The sequence below is a fragment of the Myotis nattereri genome, assembly GCF_964212035.1.
Source record: "Myotis nattereri genome assembly, chromosome: 3".
Classification (NCBI taxonomy): Eukaryota; Metazoa; Chordata; class Mammalia; order Chiroptera; family Vespertilionidae; genus Myotis; species Myotis nattereri.
This window is the reverse complement of record NC_138077.1, coordinates 188,036,679-188,055,794: the sequence shown is the minus strand read 5'-3', so window position 1 is coordinate 188,055,794 and position 19,116 is coordinate 188,036,679. Positions and strand designations below refer to the sequence as shown.

General features: G+C 55.4%; 1 protein-coding gene across 2 annotated transcripts in view; it reads left to right on the top strand.

Annotated features, from left to right (window-relative positions):
• Positions 1–4,036: 4,036 nt before the first annotated feature.
• Positions 4,037–19,116, top strand: part of SLC6A9 (solute carrier family 6 member 9) — a 35,193-nt gene continuing 20,113 nt past the window's right edge. The window contains exons 1-2 of one of the 2 annotated variants that reach the window (XM_081088318.1): positions 4,037–4,176; positions 9,896–10,011. In XM_081088318.1, the coding sequence (XP_080944444.1) occupies positions 9,982–10,011 (30 nt within the window). In that variant the 5' untranslated portion in view covers positions 4,037–4,176; positions 9,896–9,981. Of the gene's footprint in view, positions 4,177–9,895; positions 10,012–17,818; positions 17,968–19,116 lie in introns of those variants that run through there. The other variant, XM_081088317.1, reaches the window with a different exon arrangement.

Sequence of the window (19,116 nt, the reverse complement as noted above, 5' to 3'; positions counted from 1 at the left end):
CCGGCAGAGCGAGTAGTATGGCTGCTCTCAGACCTGCCTTTAGAGGTCCTGGCAATCGCCGAGAGTGCCTCCGAGAGAAAGCTGCCCTCGAGTTCCCACCGATGCCAGACAGTCCCGTTTCTCCCGTATGAGTCTGGGTCCCCAGAGACTCGCCCGGAACTGGAGCTCAGAGCCTGAGACTCCCTCTCAATTGAAAAAGACAACCGTGTCCTCAGCTGCCAGTCCTCTCAGCATGCACCTCCGCACCTTTGTATTTTACTTCTGCACCGGACCTCCTCTGAGTCTTGGTATGCTTTTCTCTTTCCTTCTAGTTGTAGAATTTCCACTCAGCCAGCTTTCCTGTGGTTCTGGATGATGTCCGTTATGTCTTTTAGTTGTATTTTTGAAGTGGTTGTGCGAGGCAGCAATCTCTGGTGTTTACCTATGCTGCCATCTTGGTTTCTCTCTCCGCTATATATATTTTTAAAAGAACATTGAGTTGTCTAGATGTTGGGCTCTGGCCATTAGGCCCCCTGGGTGTGGGCACTGGAGGTTCTGGGTATTGGGAACTCTGAGTTGGGGGTTTTCTACAGTGTGGGGAGCTTTGACACCCTTGACGTTTGGGAATTCTGGACTTTGGGAGCTCTAAGGTGTTTAGGTGCCTGGGCAATAAATGCTCTGGACGTCAGTGCTGCCGCCCCACCCCAGGGAGGGCCAAAGTCGGTGTTCCCAGCCTGTATGCCTAATTTACCTGCAGCCACTGAGGTCCAGCCTGGAGCTCTGCTCTGAGCCCCGTGATTGGTTCGTGCTGGCCCGATGGGTCAGGGCCAGAGAAAGTACAACAGAGTGTCCTGAGGGGCACATGGAGCCCTGGAGACAGCTCTTGGATCTAGAACCAATCTAACTTGCTCCTCTGCCTTGGGACAGAGGAGGGAAGGTGCCAGGCACTGATCACTGCGCTTGCTCCAAGTTCAAGGGAGAAAGAACCTGATGGCCGAGCCCAGACCGGCCACTGACAATCGTGTTTTCCAGCTGCTGGGGCTCCTAGGAGGTAGAGAGCACTGGTCAGGACAGGCTATGCCCACCTTCCCCCAACTCTCCACAGGGTCCCTCCGCACCCCTCCGCCAAGGTGCCAATGCTGCCAGCTCCTACAGTGCCCTCCAGAAGTGGCCCCCGTCTGGCCTTATCCCTGTTTCTACCAGACACACACCTTCACTGATTCTGTGAGTCCCAACAGAGGCCTTGATCCTGCAGGCTGATGACAAGCAAGGAAACCAGCCAGCACTGGGGATCTGATGCTGGGCGCAGTCTTCCAAGGAAATAGCACTATAACTGGAGGTTCCTGAGACACGCCTCAGCCCACAGTGGGTGGGGCCCAGCCAGCTGCCTTTTCTCTTGCTGCCCTGCCCCGGCAGAGGGCAGGCCAGATATCTGACCCCCGGTAGTCCTCCTGTCTGTTCTCAGGCCTGATCCCCCCTGCTCTGTTCACACACCCTTCCCATCCTGTGAGTCAATTGCCCACATCTAAAGGATGAAGGTCATCCCAGCTCTGACCTAGGCTCAGCCCAGACCTGCCTCCCTTGGGGCCTCTCTCTGGTTGGAAAAAAACAGCTGCTCTAGTCCCTGCCTCATGAAAACAGCTTTTCAAACTAGAATCTTTTCTCACAAGCTTCTCAGGATTCAACTCACTGTGCGGTTTCCTGAAACCCTATCTGGATCAGGATGGGCACAATGTACACATTTATCAATCTTTCTAGATGTATACAAATATACTTTCTGTTATGTCATCTGTTTGTCTAAAAAAAAACCCCTTGGGCAATATCTCTAACTTCCCCAAACATCCCAGGGGAAATCTTCTCTTTCCCCCACCCATGGTCTAAGGAACTAGGCTGTCTCCCCATGGTCTTCCTCTCTTCCTGGTAGGGCCTCAGAAGGCTGAATCCTGAGCACCCCACCCCCAGCCAGGCCTGAGGGGCTCCTAGTATCCTGAACACCCCTTCTGCCTCCCTTGTATGGTGCCTCCATGTCTGAGGTGGGAAAGCCCCACTTTCCCTGGGCCATGACAATTTTAAGAACCTTCACTGACACAGTGGTCTCTTCTCACTCCTCCCCCCCCAGTCAAAGGGAAAGGAAGCCATGGCCCCCTCCTCTCACTTTCTTCCTTGTCCCCACTCCACTACTTGGGGGTCCTCTTCCAACAGCCTCTTTCCTGCCTTCCCTGTGTGGTGGCCCTTTTTTGACAAGCCTCAGGTGGGAGGGAGAGACCAGAAGCAGAATGTACTAACAGTGATGGCGAACCTATGACACGCGTGTCAGAGGTGACCCGCGAACTCATTTTTTTGGTTGATTTTTCTTTGTTAAATGGCATTTAAATATATAAAATAAATATCAAAAATATAAATCTTTTTTATACTATGTTGCAAATATCAAACAATTTCTACATGTGACACAGCACCAGAGTTAAGTTAGGGTTTTTCAAAATGCTGACAGGCCGAGCTCAAAAGGTTCGCCATCACTGTTCTAGTATGTCCTGGCAGGAGAGGCAAGAAGGGCTTGGATCAGATCTGCCCAGTCCCCAAAGGTGGGCACACACACCACTACACAGAGCTGCTGCAGTGCACACACAGTCGCTCTTCCACACAGACACACCTACACAAATCCACAGACACCACAGACTGCTCAGTTAGAGGCGCACCCGCGTGCGTGTGCGCACACACACATGCACACACAAGACACCTACAATTCATTCATAGGATATAAAGCCTAAACATCCTATACCTGCTAGGTGTGGCAGAAAGTAAAAATGAAAATCTTGCTGATGAGACCTGCCTGTCTTCTTGGATCTGATCAAGTCTCCAACCTGAATAGGTTGTAAGTTCTGAGATGGCAGGGCCCTGGGGAAGGTCTGTGGAGTACCTGCCTATGGCTGAGAGTCCAGCCAGCAAGAAGTGCCTGTGCTTGATTCCAGCTATCTTGCTCAGTGCCTCTGATTGTAAGTTAATAAAGTGGACTCTCACCCGTCAATTGATCTTGTACAAGTTTGGCATGTGTGCCTCCGCTGCTTAGAGGTTGATTGTCCCCAGGGAACAAAGAAAACCTGTTTCCTGGACAGACAACAGTGAAGAACGTACTCAGGTAAGGCTGGGAGATCAAGGACTGTTCTGACAGCCAGTCCTTACTGGCCCTTCTCCCTGAAAGCTGGTGGCTCTCACAGGGTAAGCCAATGTGGAGCCCCTTTCCACCACTGCCAAACATCGCTCCCAGAAGAGCCTGGAGCAACGTGTTTCCCATACAAGTATCATTACCTTAGCTTATCCCCTCCATTTCTCCGGGAGGAAACTGAGGCTCGCCAAACCTCCTTTTGGCAAAGTCTCCTTTAGCTGGTATTGGAACCCTGGTCTGTCTCCCCGGGGAGAGAAGAGGAGGCCCAGGTTCGTGTCTGCAGCCCTGTAGCACAATGGCCAGAGTAGGGTTGACCAAGCCAGTGGTCAAAGGAGGGTCCCTGGAGAAAGGATTACCTCTAGAGCTCCAGCTCTGAGGAGCAGGACCAAGGCCTTCACCCAGCTGTGCCCACATCCCTAGCGGCGCTGTTCCAAAGGGAATGGAATCTGCTCAGACGCCTCTCTAGGGGCAACGCAGGCGCAGAAGGCCGGGGGACCTGGCAGGCTAACTGGAGCCCCAGCCCCCGAAGTGGTCCAGGTCTTCTGGCTTCATTCCAGCCTCGCCCGAAGAGGACGACATCTGCTTCCTTCCAGGGCCCCAGCTGGAGGGAAGAGAGGCAGGGACGGAGCAGGGGGCTCCTTTGTGGAGCCCACTCCCAGGGGTGAGAGGGGATCAATCATCTGAAAGCTGGAGTGACTTGTAATTTTATTCCCTGGGAGGAGGAGCCTGAGAAGTCGGCCAGGAGGGGTGGGGATGCGGGGGGGTTGGGCAGCCAGGAGAGCAGTTCTGGGAGGGGAGGGACTTGGCTAGGTCTCCCAAGCCTTCTCAGTCTCTAAACTTTCACCAAAGTCTTGGCCCCCGCCTCCCCGAAACCAAAACACAACAAGCTCTGGAGGAGCCGGGAGCAGCGCAGCGGGGCGGGCGGACTCGGGGCGGCACTCAGCCTCGGAGGCTGATGCAACTTTCCCTTTAAGAAAGCCACCTGGGCGCAGCGCGGTGCGGACCCAGCACGCTGGGCAGGGGGCTGCAGCATGGTAAGGGGCTGGGGGAAGGGGGCGCTGCGGCGCGCGCCTCATCTGCCCAGCCATCGATCTGGGTGTTTGGTGGCTCCTCGGGATTGAGCCCCAGGACCAGTGTGCGTGCGGCGTGTGTGTGTGTGTGTGTGTGTGTGTGTGTGTGTGTGTGTGTGGTGGGGGGGGGGGGGCATCGAGCATGCTTGCAGGCATCTGTGGGTAAGAGTGTGGGTGCACGCGCGGGGATGTACGTCTCGCCGCTAAGGTTGGGGTAGGTGCGCGCGTCTGGGTGTCTCGCTGTCACCAAGGAGCTGAAGCCGGCAGGAAAGGCGGGGTGTGTGTTTGGGGGGGCGATCCCGGAGTGGGGGCACTGCGTGCGGACGCCCGCTCTGTCGGGGGCTGCCGGCGCCGGGCTGTGCGGGTAGCACCGGAACCAGAGCGAGTCACGGTCCGTCTGGGCGCCGCTGGGTCTGGGCGCCGAGGGTCCGTGGGGGCCCGGAACCCGCAGGCCGTGCCTGCGCCCCGCCTGCAGCTCCGGCCCCATCGCTTCGCCCTGCCGCCACCCTGGCTGCCTATCTGGCCGCTCCAGCCGGCTGGGCTCCCTATCTACCCGCCCACCTCCCGGCCTGTGCGGGGTCCCGGGGGCTCGCCGGTCCCGGGAAGCCGCGCCGAGGAGTCCGGCGCTCCCGGCTCTTTGTCCGCGACTCCCGGCCGTGGCTTTGGAAAGGGACTAGGGCCGAAGAGTTCTTTGGGGGCTGCTACCCCGGGAAGAATCTGCGCCCTCCCCAGTCCAACCTGCATTCTGGGCGCTTACAGGGCGGGCGCGGGCGGCCACAGGTGAGGGCAGGGGCCTAGCAGCCCGGGGCGCCACCCCCAAGCGGCGCCCCGCACCCCGAAGCCAAGGCCAGAGGGAGAACCCGCCGGGGCCGGGGCCGGACGGGAGGGGGCTTGCCCAGAAGGCCGGGCCCGGCGGGAGTCGGCCGGGGGCGGGGAAGGGGGCGGGTACCTGCGCGCCGCGGTACTTTTCCACGGTGGGGGCGGGGGCGGGACCGCCGCCTCCTCACCAGCGGAGAGGCCCACACGTGGTGGCTGATGTAACCCCCTTCCCACCTCACAATCCCGATTACAGCGGGCGCACCCCGCTTCGAGGAACCGGGGCGCTCCGGGTGGTGCCGCAGCCCCAAAAGCGACCGCGCCCCAGCCTGCCGGCCGGGGCCTCCTGGCAGTCTGCGGGCCGCTTCTTAAAGGAGCCGCGCCTACTTTTGGCCTGCTCTCCGCAGGCCACGCCCTCTCATTGGTCTCTCTTAAAGGAGCCACATCCCCGGCTCTCTGACAGCTCCCGCACAAAGCCTGGGTCTATTTCTTTGCTGAAACAAGCCGGATGCTGCCGTGGCAGCTAAATAAAGATCGGGGTCGGGGGGAGGGGGGCAAGGAGTGGAGGAGAGAAGGACCTGAAATGTTAAAGCCTCCCAAAGTGAGGGACCGTCAGAAGGTTGGGGAGTATTGGGTGAGGGGATGGTTCTAGGAAGGGACTAATCGGCGACACTGAGCATGCCCAAATGTTTACAAGGACTGCAGAGAAAACGCCCCCTTCCTTGGCCTTCACTGCGACTGCGGCGGGACCGCTGTGCCCAGCCCTGGGGACACAAGAGCCGCAGCCCTGCCCTGGAAGATCTCTCCCGCTGGCGGGGCGCCAGGTTTGGACACAAGTAACTGTGCTGCTACACTGTGTGTGACGAGAGTGTTAATCAGATGTACACAGTGTGCTTTGGCGGTACAGCGGACAGGTTGACTGCAATGGGAGGAGAAAAAAGGGCTCTTTGAAGGTAGTGGCATTGGGACAGGTTTTGAAAATGGATCGGATGTATACAGATGGAAATGGAGACAAAGGTGCTCGAGGCAGAGGGAAGCACCTGAGCAAAGGCATGGCAGCAAGAACCCTCTGGGACTGAGGGACAGTCCCACATGGCCGCAGGTGGCCCTGGAGAACCAACCTGGGCTCAAGGCAGAACCAGGGGCCCTTCCCTGCTCCCACAGCCCCTCCGCTCCCTTCATCATAGGGAATGGGGATTATGCTTCCTCCTCTTTTAAATGGTGAGGTCCTTGAAAGCAGGGAAAGAGCCTGACTCTTAATTCCCCAAGGAGGACTCCAGGGCTTGGCCCAGATGGACCCTTAAAATTGACTGGCCTGGCAATCTTGTCTGGGGAAGAGGAAAGACCGAGCAATGAGACTAAAGGGTGCCAGGTCCTGTGACTGCCCTCTCACCATGCACCGTTGGGTAGCTCACAGGCAGCTCAAACCCATTTTGTCCCACCCAGCCCATTCTCTCCCTACTCCAAACCTGCAGTATTCCTGTCTCTGGGACTAGCATTGGCTTTTTCCTGTTGCACCAGCAAAAACCAAAGGCCCTTCCTTATCCCTCACTCCCAATATCCAACTCATCACTCATTCCTACCAATGTCATCTATTTTCTTCTCAAATCTGTATACCTTTCCCCACCTCAGCATCACTTTCCTACCCAAGACCTCATCTCTGGCCTTGCCTATTCCTAATTGATTTTTTCTGTTCCATTCTCTCTTTTCACCAGTCCTTTCTCCACGCTGTATCTATGGAGATGTTTTGAAAATGCATATTCCACCAATCGCTCCTCTACAATTACAACTCTGCTTTAAAGCCCAAAATAGCTGCCATTGCCCTCGGGATAAAGACTAAAATCCAGGCCCCAATGGCCCTGACCTTGCTCCTCTGTCCCCCGTCATGTTTGGCCACTTTCTCCCTGGCTATCTGAGCCCCAGCGTCAGCATCTTTCCTATGTCAGTTCATTTGCTTAAATATTTCTTCCTCTTCCTTTCCTCATTATTGCCACTTTGCCTAATTAACCACTTCTGACTCTCAAATATCATTTCCTCGGGGAAGCCTTCTGTACTCTCAGACAGGTCAGGACCCTCTGCTTTAAGGACTTTCTCCTTCACACCCTTTACCTCAGTCTTTAATTATATACATTTGAGACACCAGGTTCACTCATTCCCCCTGTCCCCTCTGCTGCAGGAAGGCAGAGACCCATGAGTTCTTGGTGCGAGCACAGGTCTGGCCCAGAGCAAGCCTGAAATAAATATTTGTGGAATAAATGAATTGAATTGTGGCCAGCCTCAAATGACTGATAAACAGTTTGGGCCATATCCTGTTGGCCTTGGAGAACTATTGGAGAAAATCAGAGCTTTGGGGCTGTGGGAATATTTATGGGTTGGAGGGGAGGAAAATGTGAAGGACTTGCAGTCAAGTAAAAACTGAAGAAGCAGAAACTTCAGAATTTATCAAGGATTATTAGCACTATCTTCCAAGTAGAGAATACTGGGCTCCGAGGGGTTCAGTAACTTGCTTGAAGCCACATACCTAGTGAATGGCAGAGCCAGAATGCCAGCCCAGGGGTACCATATCCCAGAGCCAAGCTCTTCATTGTATGCTGAACTTCAGACCCACTGCTTGTCAATGGTGGCCCCTATATGGGTTAGGCCCTGCAGTGGTTCTCAACCTTCCTAATGCCGCGACCCTTTAATACAGTTCCTCATGTTGTGGCGACCCCCAATTTCATTGTTACAAATTGAACACAATTAAAGCATAGTGATGAATCACAAAAACAATATGTAATTATATATGTTTTCCGATGGTCTTAAGTGAGCCCTGTGAAAGGGTCGTTCGACCGCCAAAGGGGTCGCGACCCACAGGTTGAGAACCGCTGGGTTAGGGATAGGTCCCATGGTGCCTGGGTAATGTGGGTCTCCAACATCTGGAAGAAGGCCTGGCATGTCATGAGCATTCAGTTGGTTCTTTTGAATTGGGTGTGTGGGACCATTTAACATAAATGGCAGAGGTGGAGAAGCAGCAAAGCTTTTCACCCAACTCATTCTAGAGCAACCACCACTATTCTGTAAGCACCCCGAGGACATGGGCTGCATTTGCAACCAGTGCTCTGGGTGAAGGCATTCTGCAGCCTAAATTCCAGGAGCTTTTCCAATTTACTCACCTGACCACAAGGCATAATAATTCTCAATCCATAAGCTGGTTCTTAGTGCCATCTGCTATTATACTGTCATTATTTGTTGGCTGAAGAGGAACAGCCTTGGGGAAGGCAAATCTAGAACTCACAGCTTGGAGGGAAGGGTGTGGTGAGTGAGGAGGACAAGGGTATGATCTTAAGGAAGTACACCACCCCACAACCCCCTGACTGCCCCCAAAAGACCAAAGTCACGAGCAGAGACCTCTTGAGGAGGAGTCAGAGAGGCCAGTCTGGTTGACTCACAAAAGGAAAATGGCGATAAGTTACATCCACACTTGCCACAGGCTATGCGGGAGACCTAGTGGCCAGGGCCAAGGCTTAAAGGAGCCAAGGCTGATTTGCATAATTTCCCCGGTCTCTTTTAGCCTCCCAGAGACTTCCTGGGCCTGTGGGTGAGAGGTGGCCCTTGACAGGTCATTGCAGGTGAGGCAGAAAGGCACAGAACAGTCTTTGAATAGAGCCTGCTCCCTGGGCGGGGAGGGGAGGCTCCAGAGACAGAGCCCAGTCCTTCCTGGGACCAGGCCCAGTGGTGGTTGACCGTCCTTATGCATCTGACCCAGGATTTTCGTCCTATGAGAGAATTCTTTGAGTCTCCCTGAAGGTTGATTCATCTCCTGTGGAATCCTCAGGTGGATTCCTCTCCCATGGCCTGTCCAAACCTGCCCTCTGTCATCTGCAGCCAACATTAAACTTGTGTACACCTGCATGGTCCTTGTCTGCGCCTTCCTTCTGTCTGCTGCCCTTCCAGCCCCACATTGCCTCTCCGATGCTTCCTACAAGTTCTTGGCTGACTTGGACCATCATTCCAGTGCCTGGGCCTTACCCATTTCCCCTCCATTCAACCCACACCTCCCGCAAGCCCAGCACTGTGCTAAGTGCTGGACACGGAGGGGTAAATGAAACACAGTCCCAAGCCCTCAGGCAACTCACTGATTCACGGCTGAGAAACTTAAAAGTAAATTAGTCTGAGTTGATAAGGACACTAGTAGATGTCTGCACCAGACAGAAAGCTGGAAGCAGTTTGTTTATTTTGGTTGAGGGAAAGGCTACAGAGAAGAGGTGACGGCCCTAAAGGATTTGAAGAATTTCACCTGGTGAACAGGCGGGAAGGTGTTGCAGACGAGACAGCCTGCACAAGGGCAGGGAAGCATGCCCGCACAGGACATGTGTGATGTGCCCAGAGCTTATGGTCCAAGTTAGTGACATAACAACAAGCCCAGCCGCCCCGGAGCCCAAGCTGAGTGGCATCAGGCTGAGGAAAGACCGTTCTGGCTGCTGAGTGTGCTGATCCAAGCTGACCCCGCTTCAGGGAAAAGGTTGAAGCCGTCCACAGACGATGAAAGAATTGGGCCCTGTCCAGTTTTCTGTTCTTTTGTCTTTTATAGAATTGGGCATCTGGAGAGTCAAAAATAGACTTTTGCCCCTTGGGACAAGAAGCCTAGAGACGAAGGGATGCAGGGGAAGGGTCGGGAGAAGAGCTAAGGAGGAGCTGATCCAGGGTCATCGAGAAAGGAGCAAGATGAACAGCGCCTGGCGAGGGGTGGCCAGGCTCGGAGGGAAGGGAGGCCTGCCAGCTTGTGGTCTGGGCCCTGTGCTACCTGCTCTGGAGCCCTGAGGGCCACACAGGCCCTGCCCTGGCCCTGCCTGCATGGCTCAGTCCTCACTCTGTGCTCTCTCCACAGCTCTTGAGGTCTGTGGCCTGAAAGGTGCTAGAAGCAGAACCTGTGATTGCGGCCTGGGACTCCAGAGCCCGAAACCCACTGCCACCATGGTGGGAAAAGGTGCCAAAGGGATGCTGGTGAGTACGGGGACCAGACTGCAGGGAGCAGGGGGACATGAGCACTGCCCCCTCTGGGGCCGTCTGCCAGCTGCTTGCCGTATGGCAGGAAAGCCTAGGAGGTTTCGTGGGGCCCACGTCTGGCACTGCCAGGGGTCCTGCGTGCTAAGGTTGTCCCAGGCACTAGTAGGCAGCCCCTCACCTGGCTGGTTGGTTGGCACTGCAGCCCCAAACCCACCCGTACGTAGCAGGGCAGATTCTGCCATGGAGCCCGTGAGGAGGCAGGAGGCCCACTTCCGGTCCTTTCACCAGAGACACCCTGGAGAAGGCTGTGGATCATCCTGCTGGGAGGACAGCAGAACCACTGGGCTGTCCTGGGGCTGGGACACTCCCACCCCTACCCCACCCCCACCATCACCCCATGCTCTGTCTCCCACAGGGAGTGTTTAGTATGTGCTGATCAAGGGGTCCTCTGGCCCTGGCTGGTTTTTCTGTACTTCCACTCTGAAAAATAACAAAGAATATTTCGCTTAAGTCCACTCCTGAGGCCTCTCAGAAAACCTCCCTCTCCCCCTTCCCCAAGCCATGGTCCTTCCTGGCCCGCTGCCCCAGAGCACAGGAGAGGTGGTGGTGAGGTGCCTTGAGAAGCAGAGGGCGAGAGCAGGGACTGGTGAGGGCTTCCGCTCACGCTGATGGGCCGAGGAGGGTGGCACTGGCAGCAGGAACCAGGGAAGAGATGCCAGGCCCTACCCCAAGGCAGTGCTTGTATTTCTTCTCTCCTGGGATCTTGCCTCAGGGACAAGCTAGACTGGGGCGCTGTCGGGGGAGGGAGCTAGTGACTGAGCATGGCCCCTCCCTTAGTGCCTCCCTTTCCCACATCAATTCCTTCTGCTGCTTTTCTCATTCAGTTGAGTATTGATAGACCGAGGGTCTGTGCTGAGCCTTCCCAAAACAAGCCATCTGTCACCAAAGATTTCTGGGAGTCAACCAATCTGGTCCAAAGGAATGGCTAGGTGGTGTCCTAAGAAACATCCAGACCTGTAGATAATTGTTGAGTTTACTAGAGGCCCAATGCACGAAATTCGTGCAAGAGTAGGCCTTCCTTCCCCCGGCTGCCGGCACCAGCTTCCCTCTGGCACCCAGGACCCAGGCTTCCCTCGCCGCCCCAGCTTCTTCCGGAAGGACGTCTGGTCTAATTAGCATATTACGCTTTTATTATTATAGATTTGGGCCAAACTGACAAAAATTGCTGGGAAGAGAAACCTCAATGGGTGGAAAAAATATTCTGGAGAATAGCAGTTTTGCAGCTTATTTTATACATTATAACCAAAGGCGGTGATGTAAGGGGAGTTACATGAAATTCCTTGGTGATAGATTAGGGAGGCTGGAGAAGCAAAGCAGGAGGGATAAAGAGTAAAACAGAGTTGGGCACAGGATAGTTAACCATTAACATGTACAGAGATGGTGTCTGGGAATCCGTGGTCTTGTGCTCTGGTGTGGGTGGTTGTACCCTGAGGGGCCTGGGAACGGGGGTGACTCTGACATTTCAAAGGTATGTTAGCTTAGTCACAACAAGACAATGGACAGGCTCACTTAAGGTCAAGATTCACTTTTGTCAAGGTGTGTGGGCACCAGGTGTTAGACCAGTGGAGTCAGATTGGACCTGGGTTCAGCAACCTCAGTACTTGAGTTCTGGCGAGGAAAGAATTCAGACCCAAGACTCAAACTATACCAGAGCATTTTTATTTATAAAATCGGAGGTAGAAGAAGTAATTCATAGAAGAAATGGGCTGAGGAAAGTGAGGAAGGTAATGGCAATGCACCTGGGGTGGGGAGCAGGCAAGGTGTAGGCTTGCTCCTGGGAGGGAGCGCCACTGGGTCCTCTGTCTTCGGGGTTTTAAGGGAGGAGAGGGGAGGGGAGGTGCCAGGGGGAGATCTCAATAGAATATTCAGCAGCTTTCCAGGTGCGTCCTTTCAGGGTCTGGGTCTCCACTGATGATTGGTGAGCGCCAGAGCAGGGGTCATTCCCCAGTGCAGGTGGTCCTGAGGTCAGCCTTGGCATTGCTTGTCTGGTTTCGTTTCTTTTCTGGACCTGGAGCTGAAATACACCTGAGGCCTAGATGCTATCTCTAGGGAGGAAAGGTCACCTCGGTGGTGAGGTCTCATCCTACAATTGTCCTTTGCTAGGCATCCCAGGCTTTCCCCCCGGTGACCTTTTGTAATCTGGCCCATCATTCTTGCTCACTTCATGTCTATCTAACTGCTTACCACAAAGGAAGCTTTTAGTTAGGAATTTTAAAAAATATATATTTTTTGCCGAAACCGGTTTGGCTCAGTGGATAGAGCGTCGGCCTGCGGACTGAAAGGTCCCAGGTTCGATTCCGGTCAAGGGCATGTACCAGGGTTGTGGGCACATCCCCAATAGGAGATGTGCAGGAGGCAGCTGATCGATGTTTCTCTCTCATCGATGTTTCTAACTCTCTATCTCTCTCCCTTCCTCTCTGTAAAAAATCAATAAAAATATATTAAAAAAAAAGAGACAAAATAATTATAAAATATATATATATATATATATATATATATATATTTTTTTTTTTATTGATTTCAGAGAGGGAGAGAGAGATAGAAACATCACTGATGAGAAAGAATCACCAATTGGCTGCCTCCTGCAGGCTCCACATGGGATCGAGCCTGCAACCCGGGCATATGCCCTTGACTGGAATCGAACCCAGGACCCTTCAGCCCGCAGGCCGACGCTCTATCCACTGAGCCAAACCGGCCAGGGCTAGTTAGAAATGTTTATGTTCAGACCATGCTTCCATGGTTACTTTCAGGCCTGCCCTGTGCTTGTTAGGTTTACTATGTGGCCCCTTTTCCGTCTACAGTGGTCCTGCTCCAGGCTCAAGGCCCTCCATCCTGCCCCTCAGGCCCGCTCTGGTCTAGCTCCCTCCTGGTTGGAACAAGTCTGAATGAACCAAGTTTCTGAAAGTATCTCTGAGCTCCCCTGAACTCCGGGTGCTCAGCAGTGGGCTGAGGTGGAGGCCTCCTACCTGCACACTTGCTAGGGGTGGGTTTTGTGACAGAACCAAGAAAGACCTCCACTTTCCCAGAGAAGTCTGGGAATTGCCAGGGGCCTGTCTAGGAACTTGGAGATTCTGAGCCCCGTGAAACCTAAGAAGCCCTCTGCGTACTCCCTGGCTGCCCTTCTTTCTCGGGAGTGACCCTGGGAGGACTGAGGCAATCAGGCAGGAGAGATGTGGGACCCACCATGGGCCGTAGGGAGCATGAATCACAATGTCCCAGAGCCCTTGCCAGAGCTGAGCTTCCCGGGGCTGCAGGCCAGCCTGCCTGTGGAAGGGAATGCTGCTTTGGGACTCCGTTCCCAGCACCAGGATGTGCCTAAAGATAGCTGGGGCTCGGTTTCCTCGTGCCCTCCGCCCTCTGACTTCGGCCCGCTGCTGCTTCGTTTCAGGCTCATAGCATATGTCCCCTGGGCACCCCTGTGGTTGCTGAAATTCTATTCCTGCCTCTTTTTCGGTTCTGCTGGTGACCTTGGGCTACGCTATTTGTCTATTCTCGGGCCCTCGTTTGGAACCGAGGCCTCCTCCATGCAGTGCCTCTCTCTAGAATCAGCCTCTGAGGAGCGCCACCTCTGCTAGCTAGCCGAGGGAGCTGAGCAGCACTTTACTAGGTGCTGGTTCCCCTAAGGACACGTGGCTAAGGATGCACCTTTCAGACCTGCCCCTTCCCTGGATGTCATGGTGGAGCAGGACACAGGGCGCTGAGGGCCGTCCTGGTCAGTGGTTTCTGCTGTCATCTGTGGCCTGGTACACAGGGCGTGGGCCTCCCCGTGAGGAGGTGTCCTCATTTCCATCCACTTTTTTGTCTTTTGTTGATGGTGGTGGTGGTGGTAATCTGAGGATATTTTTCCTTTGATTTTTAGAGAGAGTGGAAGGGAGGGGGAGGGACCGAGAGAGAGAAACATCGATGTGAGAGAGACACATCAATTGGTTGCCTCCCACATGCGCCCTGACCAGGGCTGGGGATCAAGCCTGCAACCGAGGTACGAGGTCGATGCCCTTGATCATAATGGAACCCAGGACCCTTCAGTCTGCAGGCTGATGCTCTATCCACTGAGCCAAACCGTCTAGGGCTCCAGCCCCTTTTGCTCTAGGTTTGGGTGTGAGGACATGGGACCACTGGGTCTCTTCAGTGTCCACAGACATCCTGTGTCATCCTTGGAGCTTCTGCCTGGCTCTTCATGTGGCAAGTGCCCCATGGAGGAGCAAGCTGCTTCCTAGCACGTGCCCAGGCCCACATGCCTGCTGCATGTGACCCAGCCCCCACTCCCAGCCCAGATGGTCTCTGCCAGGCCAGCTCAGCTGCCTCCCTCACGCCTCAGCAGCTCCTAGGACAGGGCCATGCAAGAACCCAGCTGGCCAGGGTGCCTCCAAGCCTGGGAGCAGCTGGGGTGCTTAGGGGCACTGGGGGGGTGGTGGATGGGGCGGTCCTTCCATGGAGACCTCATAGAGATCTCATGCCTCTGTACACATGGTGGTGGGGTGCTGACGGGGGCTCAGAGGACAGAGCTGGAGGAGCGAAGGCCAGGACAGAAGAGCCCCCCTGGGTCAGCTTTAACCCTGCTGCCTCGCCCCAAGTACATAAGTTGGTGGCCCCAGGCCCTCCCCCATTCATACAGTGTCTTGGGCAGCAGAGACCTTGGGGAGCCTCTTTGGTCTCTCCCCAGAACTCACTGGTTGCTTCTGTACTGGGACAAATAAGATCAGAGTCACCCGGGCCAGGGCCCTAGATGCCAGAGCATCTAAATTCTCCCAGAAGGCCTTGCAAGCACCACAGCTTGCCTGGGTCAGCTCCACCCTGTTCTGCTTTGACATGAGGGTTTGGATACCTCTTGTCTGCAGTATCCATCCCAGGGCCTGGCGCACAGTGCACACTCACCCAGCCCAAGTCCTGGCATGTGGCAAGTGCTCAACTAGCATAGGCTTGGGCACTCCCTTGGTAGAAGGCTGTTGCCTACTAAGCACTCAGCACGAGTCCCAGCATGTGGCAAGTGCTCAGCTAGTACTGATTTGGCACACATTGGCCCCTTCCTTAGTCAGAGCCTATCACACAGTGGGCACTCATCTAGCACAGTGCCAGGCACATAGTGGGTGCTCACCCTACTCAGGGCCAAGCATACATTGGGTCATCACCTGACAGAATTTGGCACATATGGGGCACTCACCCAGTGCAGGACTTAGCATACCACAGGGGCTCACTGGCTTGGGGCTGATACATGGTGAATGCACTCTGGCACTCAATGGGACTTGGCAGTATTGGACTTGACACACAGTGGGCACTCTCTCAACACAGGTCCTGGCACACGGTGGGCACTCTCTCAACACAGGTCCTGGCACACGGTGGGCACTCTCTCAACACAGGCCCTGGCACACAGTGAGTGCTTTCCTAGCGCAGACCTGGCATACTGTGTATTCTTCCATTATTTGGCTTGGCTCATAGTGAGCACTCTGCTAACACAGGTCCTGGCCCATAGTGGGTGCTTTCTTTATATAAGGCCTGGCACAGGAGGTGCTCTCCTAGCCAGGACAGCCTAGACGTCCAACTAGATGTGCAACTATCCTCTCCCCAGTGAAATGAACACTGTCTAGACCCGAAGGATAGGCCTACCCCTCCTCAAGCTTCCTCTCTGGACCTAGGACCCTGCCCTCCCTTCCCCTTGGTCTCCTTCCCCTCCCCACCTGCCCTGCCCTGAAACCCACCTGCCAGTCCTGTGCTCTCCTTCCCCTCATACAGCTTCCTTGAAGCTCTCCTCCCATGCCCAGCGCTTCTCAGTCCTAACTCGGCAGCACCTTCCCTCAGACTCAACAGGACACAACAAAGCCCCTAGACTCCTTGCCCCTCTGGAAGCCTGCCCACTCTTATTAAGAAAAGTCAGAGGTGGGGGTTGGGGAGCTGGCCTCCCTAAGTGGGGCTGGAGCAGCTGGATCCCACTAATGAGGCCTCATTACGGCCAGGGCCCAGCTGGGCTGCTGCCGCCTCCTGTCCCCATGGCCAGAGCCAGAGAAAGCCATCCAGCCAGGGCTGCCTGTTCTGGGCACCCAGCCCAGGCCAGGGCAGCTAGAGCCCAGAGCCCACCCTGGGTGGAAGTGAGCATTTGGGCATCATGGGTGACTGGGCCTTCCTGGAGTCAGTGGCCCAGCCAGGGCCTTGGCCTTCAGTCTGTGCCTGCAGGAAGTCAGCGGAGCATGTCTGGGGACCTGGCTGCATGAGGCTGGCCCAGTGAGTGGCTGAGTCCGTGGGGTCTGAGGCCATTCTTAGAATACTTGCTTGAGCCAAGGCCGGTCAACATCTTTTCCCCCCCAAACTGGGGATTAAAATGTACCTACCTCAAGGGGTTGTTGGGAGGATTAAATGAGTTGATATGTATATAGTGTTTAGGACAATGCTCATAGTAAGCACTTAATATGCATTGTCGTTACTATTATTACTAATGCTCACTAGCTTCAATAGTGAGTGGATATTATCCCCATTTTACAGATGAGGAAACTAAGACCAGATGTTAGGTGACCACATGTTGGTGAGAAACTGGCAGAGCTGGGGTTGGAACCCAGGCCTATATGACCCTAAAGCCTGTATCTCCTTTTTTTTTTTTTAAATAAATACGTTTTTATTGGTTTTGAGAGAGGGAGGAAGAGAGAGTGAGAGAAACATTAATCAGCTGCCTCCTTCCTGCATGCCCCCACTGGGCATGAGCTCTGACTGGAATCGAACTGGCAAACTCTAGGTGCATGGGATGATGCTCAACCAATTGCCACACCGGCCAGGGCAGCTGTGCCCTTTTTATTTCAGCGTCATCGGGCCATGTTCCCTCTGGAGTCAACTACACTCACCAAACTCACAGGAAGGCTGTTCCTTACATCAGAATTCATTCATGCTTCCACTTGACGAATGTTTCCTAAGATCCGACCAGGTGCCAGGCCCTCTGCCAGGCGATGAATGTCCAAGAGCTACGCCTTCCCAGGACCAGAGCTCTCAGGCCCACCTTCCTGGCCCCTGGCCTGTGTGCTCACCATCAGTAGGAGACTGACCAGCGACTGTGGCCTCAGAGAAGAGGGTCTGAGGCACATCCCACCCCAGTCACAGCGACACCTGCTGGACTCTGCCCGCCCACGCAGCACGCACCCAGAGCAGCACCTTGGTTCTGGGCAGCCCAGAACAAATCCCCAAGGGTCCTTATTCCACAGCCCCCTTTGTCTGGAGTCTGTGGTGACCCCCCTCCTAGCCAAGGCCATCTTCCCTCGGACAGGTGAAAGCACAGTTCCCACCGTCAGGCACATTCTCCTACAAGGATGCCTTAGCATCTCGGCTAGTTGGGGACCCCCAAGTCTGGGGCAGGGAGACAGCCCCAGGGCCTAGCAGCCCCAGGCCCCGCCACTCTAAGAAGTCTGAGCTGCTTTGGATGCACCTGACCACCCTACCGGGAGCCCACCGAATGCCAGGCCTAGGGGCTCAGAAGCATCTGAGCCCCAAGGCCCAGCTCTGGGCGAGAAGTACGCCGCCCTCTCACTCTCTCCTGAGCTCGCTCTGCCTCACTCTGTGGTTGTGAGAGAGAGAGAGAGAGAGTGTGTGTGTGTTTTGTTCCAATAACTTGCTGGGAACAAGAGAAAAACACAACAAGCCCCATGCCTCACTCTAGCTCTGGAGCACCCTCGCTGGGCTGCATGGGGACTGGCCGGAGGGGGAGGGCCAGGGGAGGGGTAGGCCGAGCTCCGGGAGGAGATGAGGTGAAAGTAATTGCTGCTGCCCAGCCAGCAGTGGGAGAGGCAGGGGATGCGCAGTGTCGCCTGGAGCTGGCAGAGGTGTGAATGAGCGGTGGAGACACGCGTGCTCCTCTCTGAGTGCTCACCCGGGATGGCCGCGGCTCATGGACCTGTGGCCCCCTCCTCCCCAGAACAGGTCAGTCACCTTCCAGAAGGTCGAGCCCTGGTGCCAGGCAGTCTGGGAGGCTGGACTGGGGGTGGGGAGAGGGGCTGAGTGATCTGTGCCAGGGAGGGGCAGGCACAGCCAGCGAGCGAGACAGACACCAGCCAAAGTGACCCAGAAAGTTGCAACTGTGCAAAGGAGTGCAGGAAGAGTTAGCTGTGTGGTGGGGACACGGGGGGAGGCCAGTGGGGGTGTGAGGACTCCCCCAGCCCAAGGACCTGCTGAGAATCTGCTCTGTGTATCAAAGCTGCATTGTCCCAGCTCCCGGGGAGACGGACCGGAGGTGCCCAGGAATTGTACTAATCAATACAGCCCCATTGTCTGCCACGGCAGTTACTCCTATGGGGAGCGGGGGTGAGGGGACAGGGGACATGGTACATGGACTCGGTGGTGAGGGTGGGGGAAGGGGACAGGGTGAAACTCAGCTGGAAGGTGAGACCCTATGGAGTGTTCACTAGTGCCCGGTAGGGTGGGTGCTGGCAGGCCCTCATCCCTGGAAGTTAGGGATGGGCAGGCTGTCAGGCACAATGGGGCTGATGGCAGCGAGGATAAGGGGACCAGGAAAGCCACCTGCCATCCTGTAGGGCATCCTAACTTGACCTTCAGGAGACAAGAGAAGGAATGTCCTCTGGAGAGGTGTGGGTCAGTTTGGGGAGAAGCATGATGCAGAGCTGCCCTCAAACCCCAGGACTACCAGGGTCAAACACCAAGGCCACTTCCACATGCCAGCCCGCTGCCAACCAACTGGGGTAGAGACTGCCCACAGCTGCCGCCGCCTGGAGCAGGCTGCCTGGCTTCTCTAGGGCAGAGGTAGGGCCCACCCAATGCCCCCGTTCCTGCTCCCCAAGGCCTGGAGCAGAGCCTGGCATGACTGAGAGGTGTGTCTTCCGTCTGCTGCTCCCCAACTGGCAGGTCGCTCTCTGCCCATCATGGCGCTGGGATGAAATAGCACAAGGCATGTCCTTGCCCTCTCACCTGCTGTATGAGGCCTGGGCTCTGGCAGGGGTGGGGGGGTGCCTAGAGATTACCCTGAGGTTTTCCTTGAGGAACGAGGCACTAATCGCCCCTGTGCCCTGATTGGCCTCAGGTAGATTTTCCCATGATCCTTCCTGCTCCTCTGGC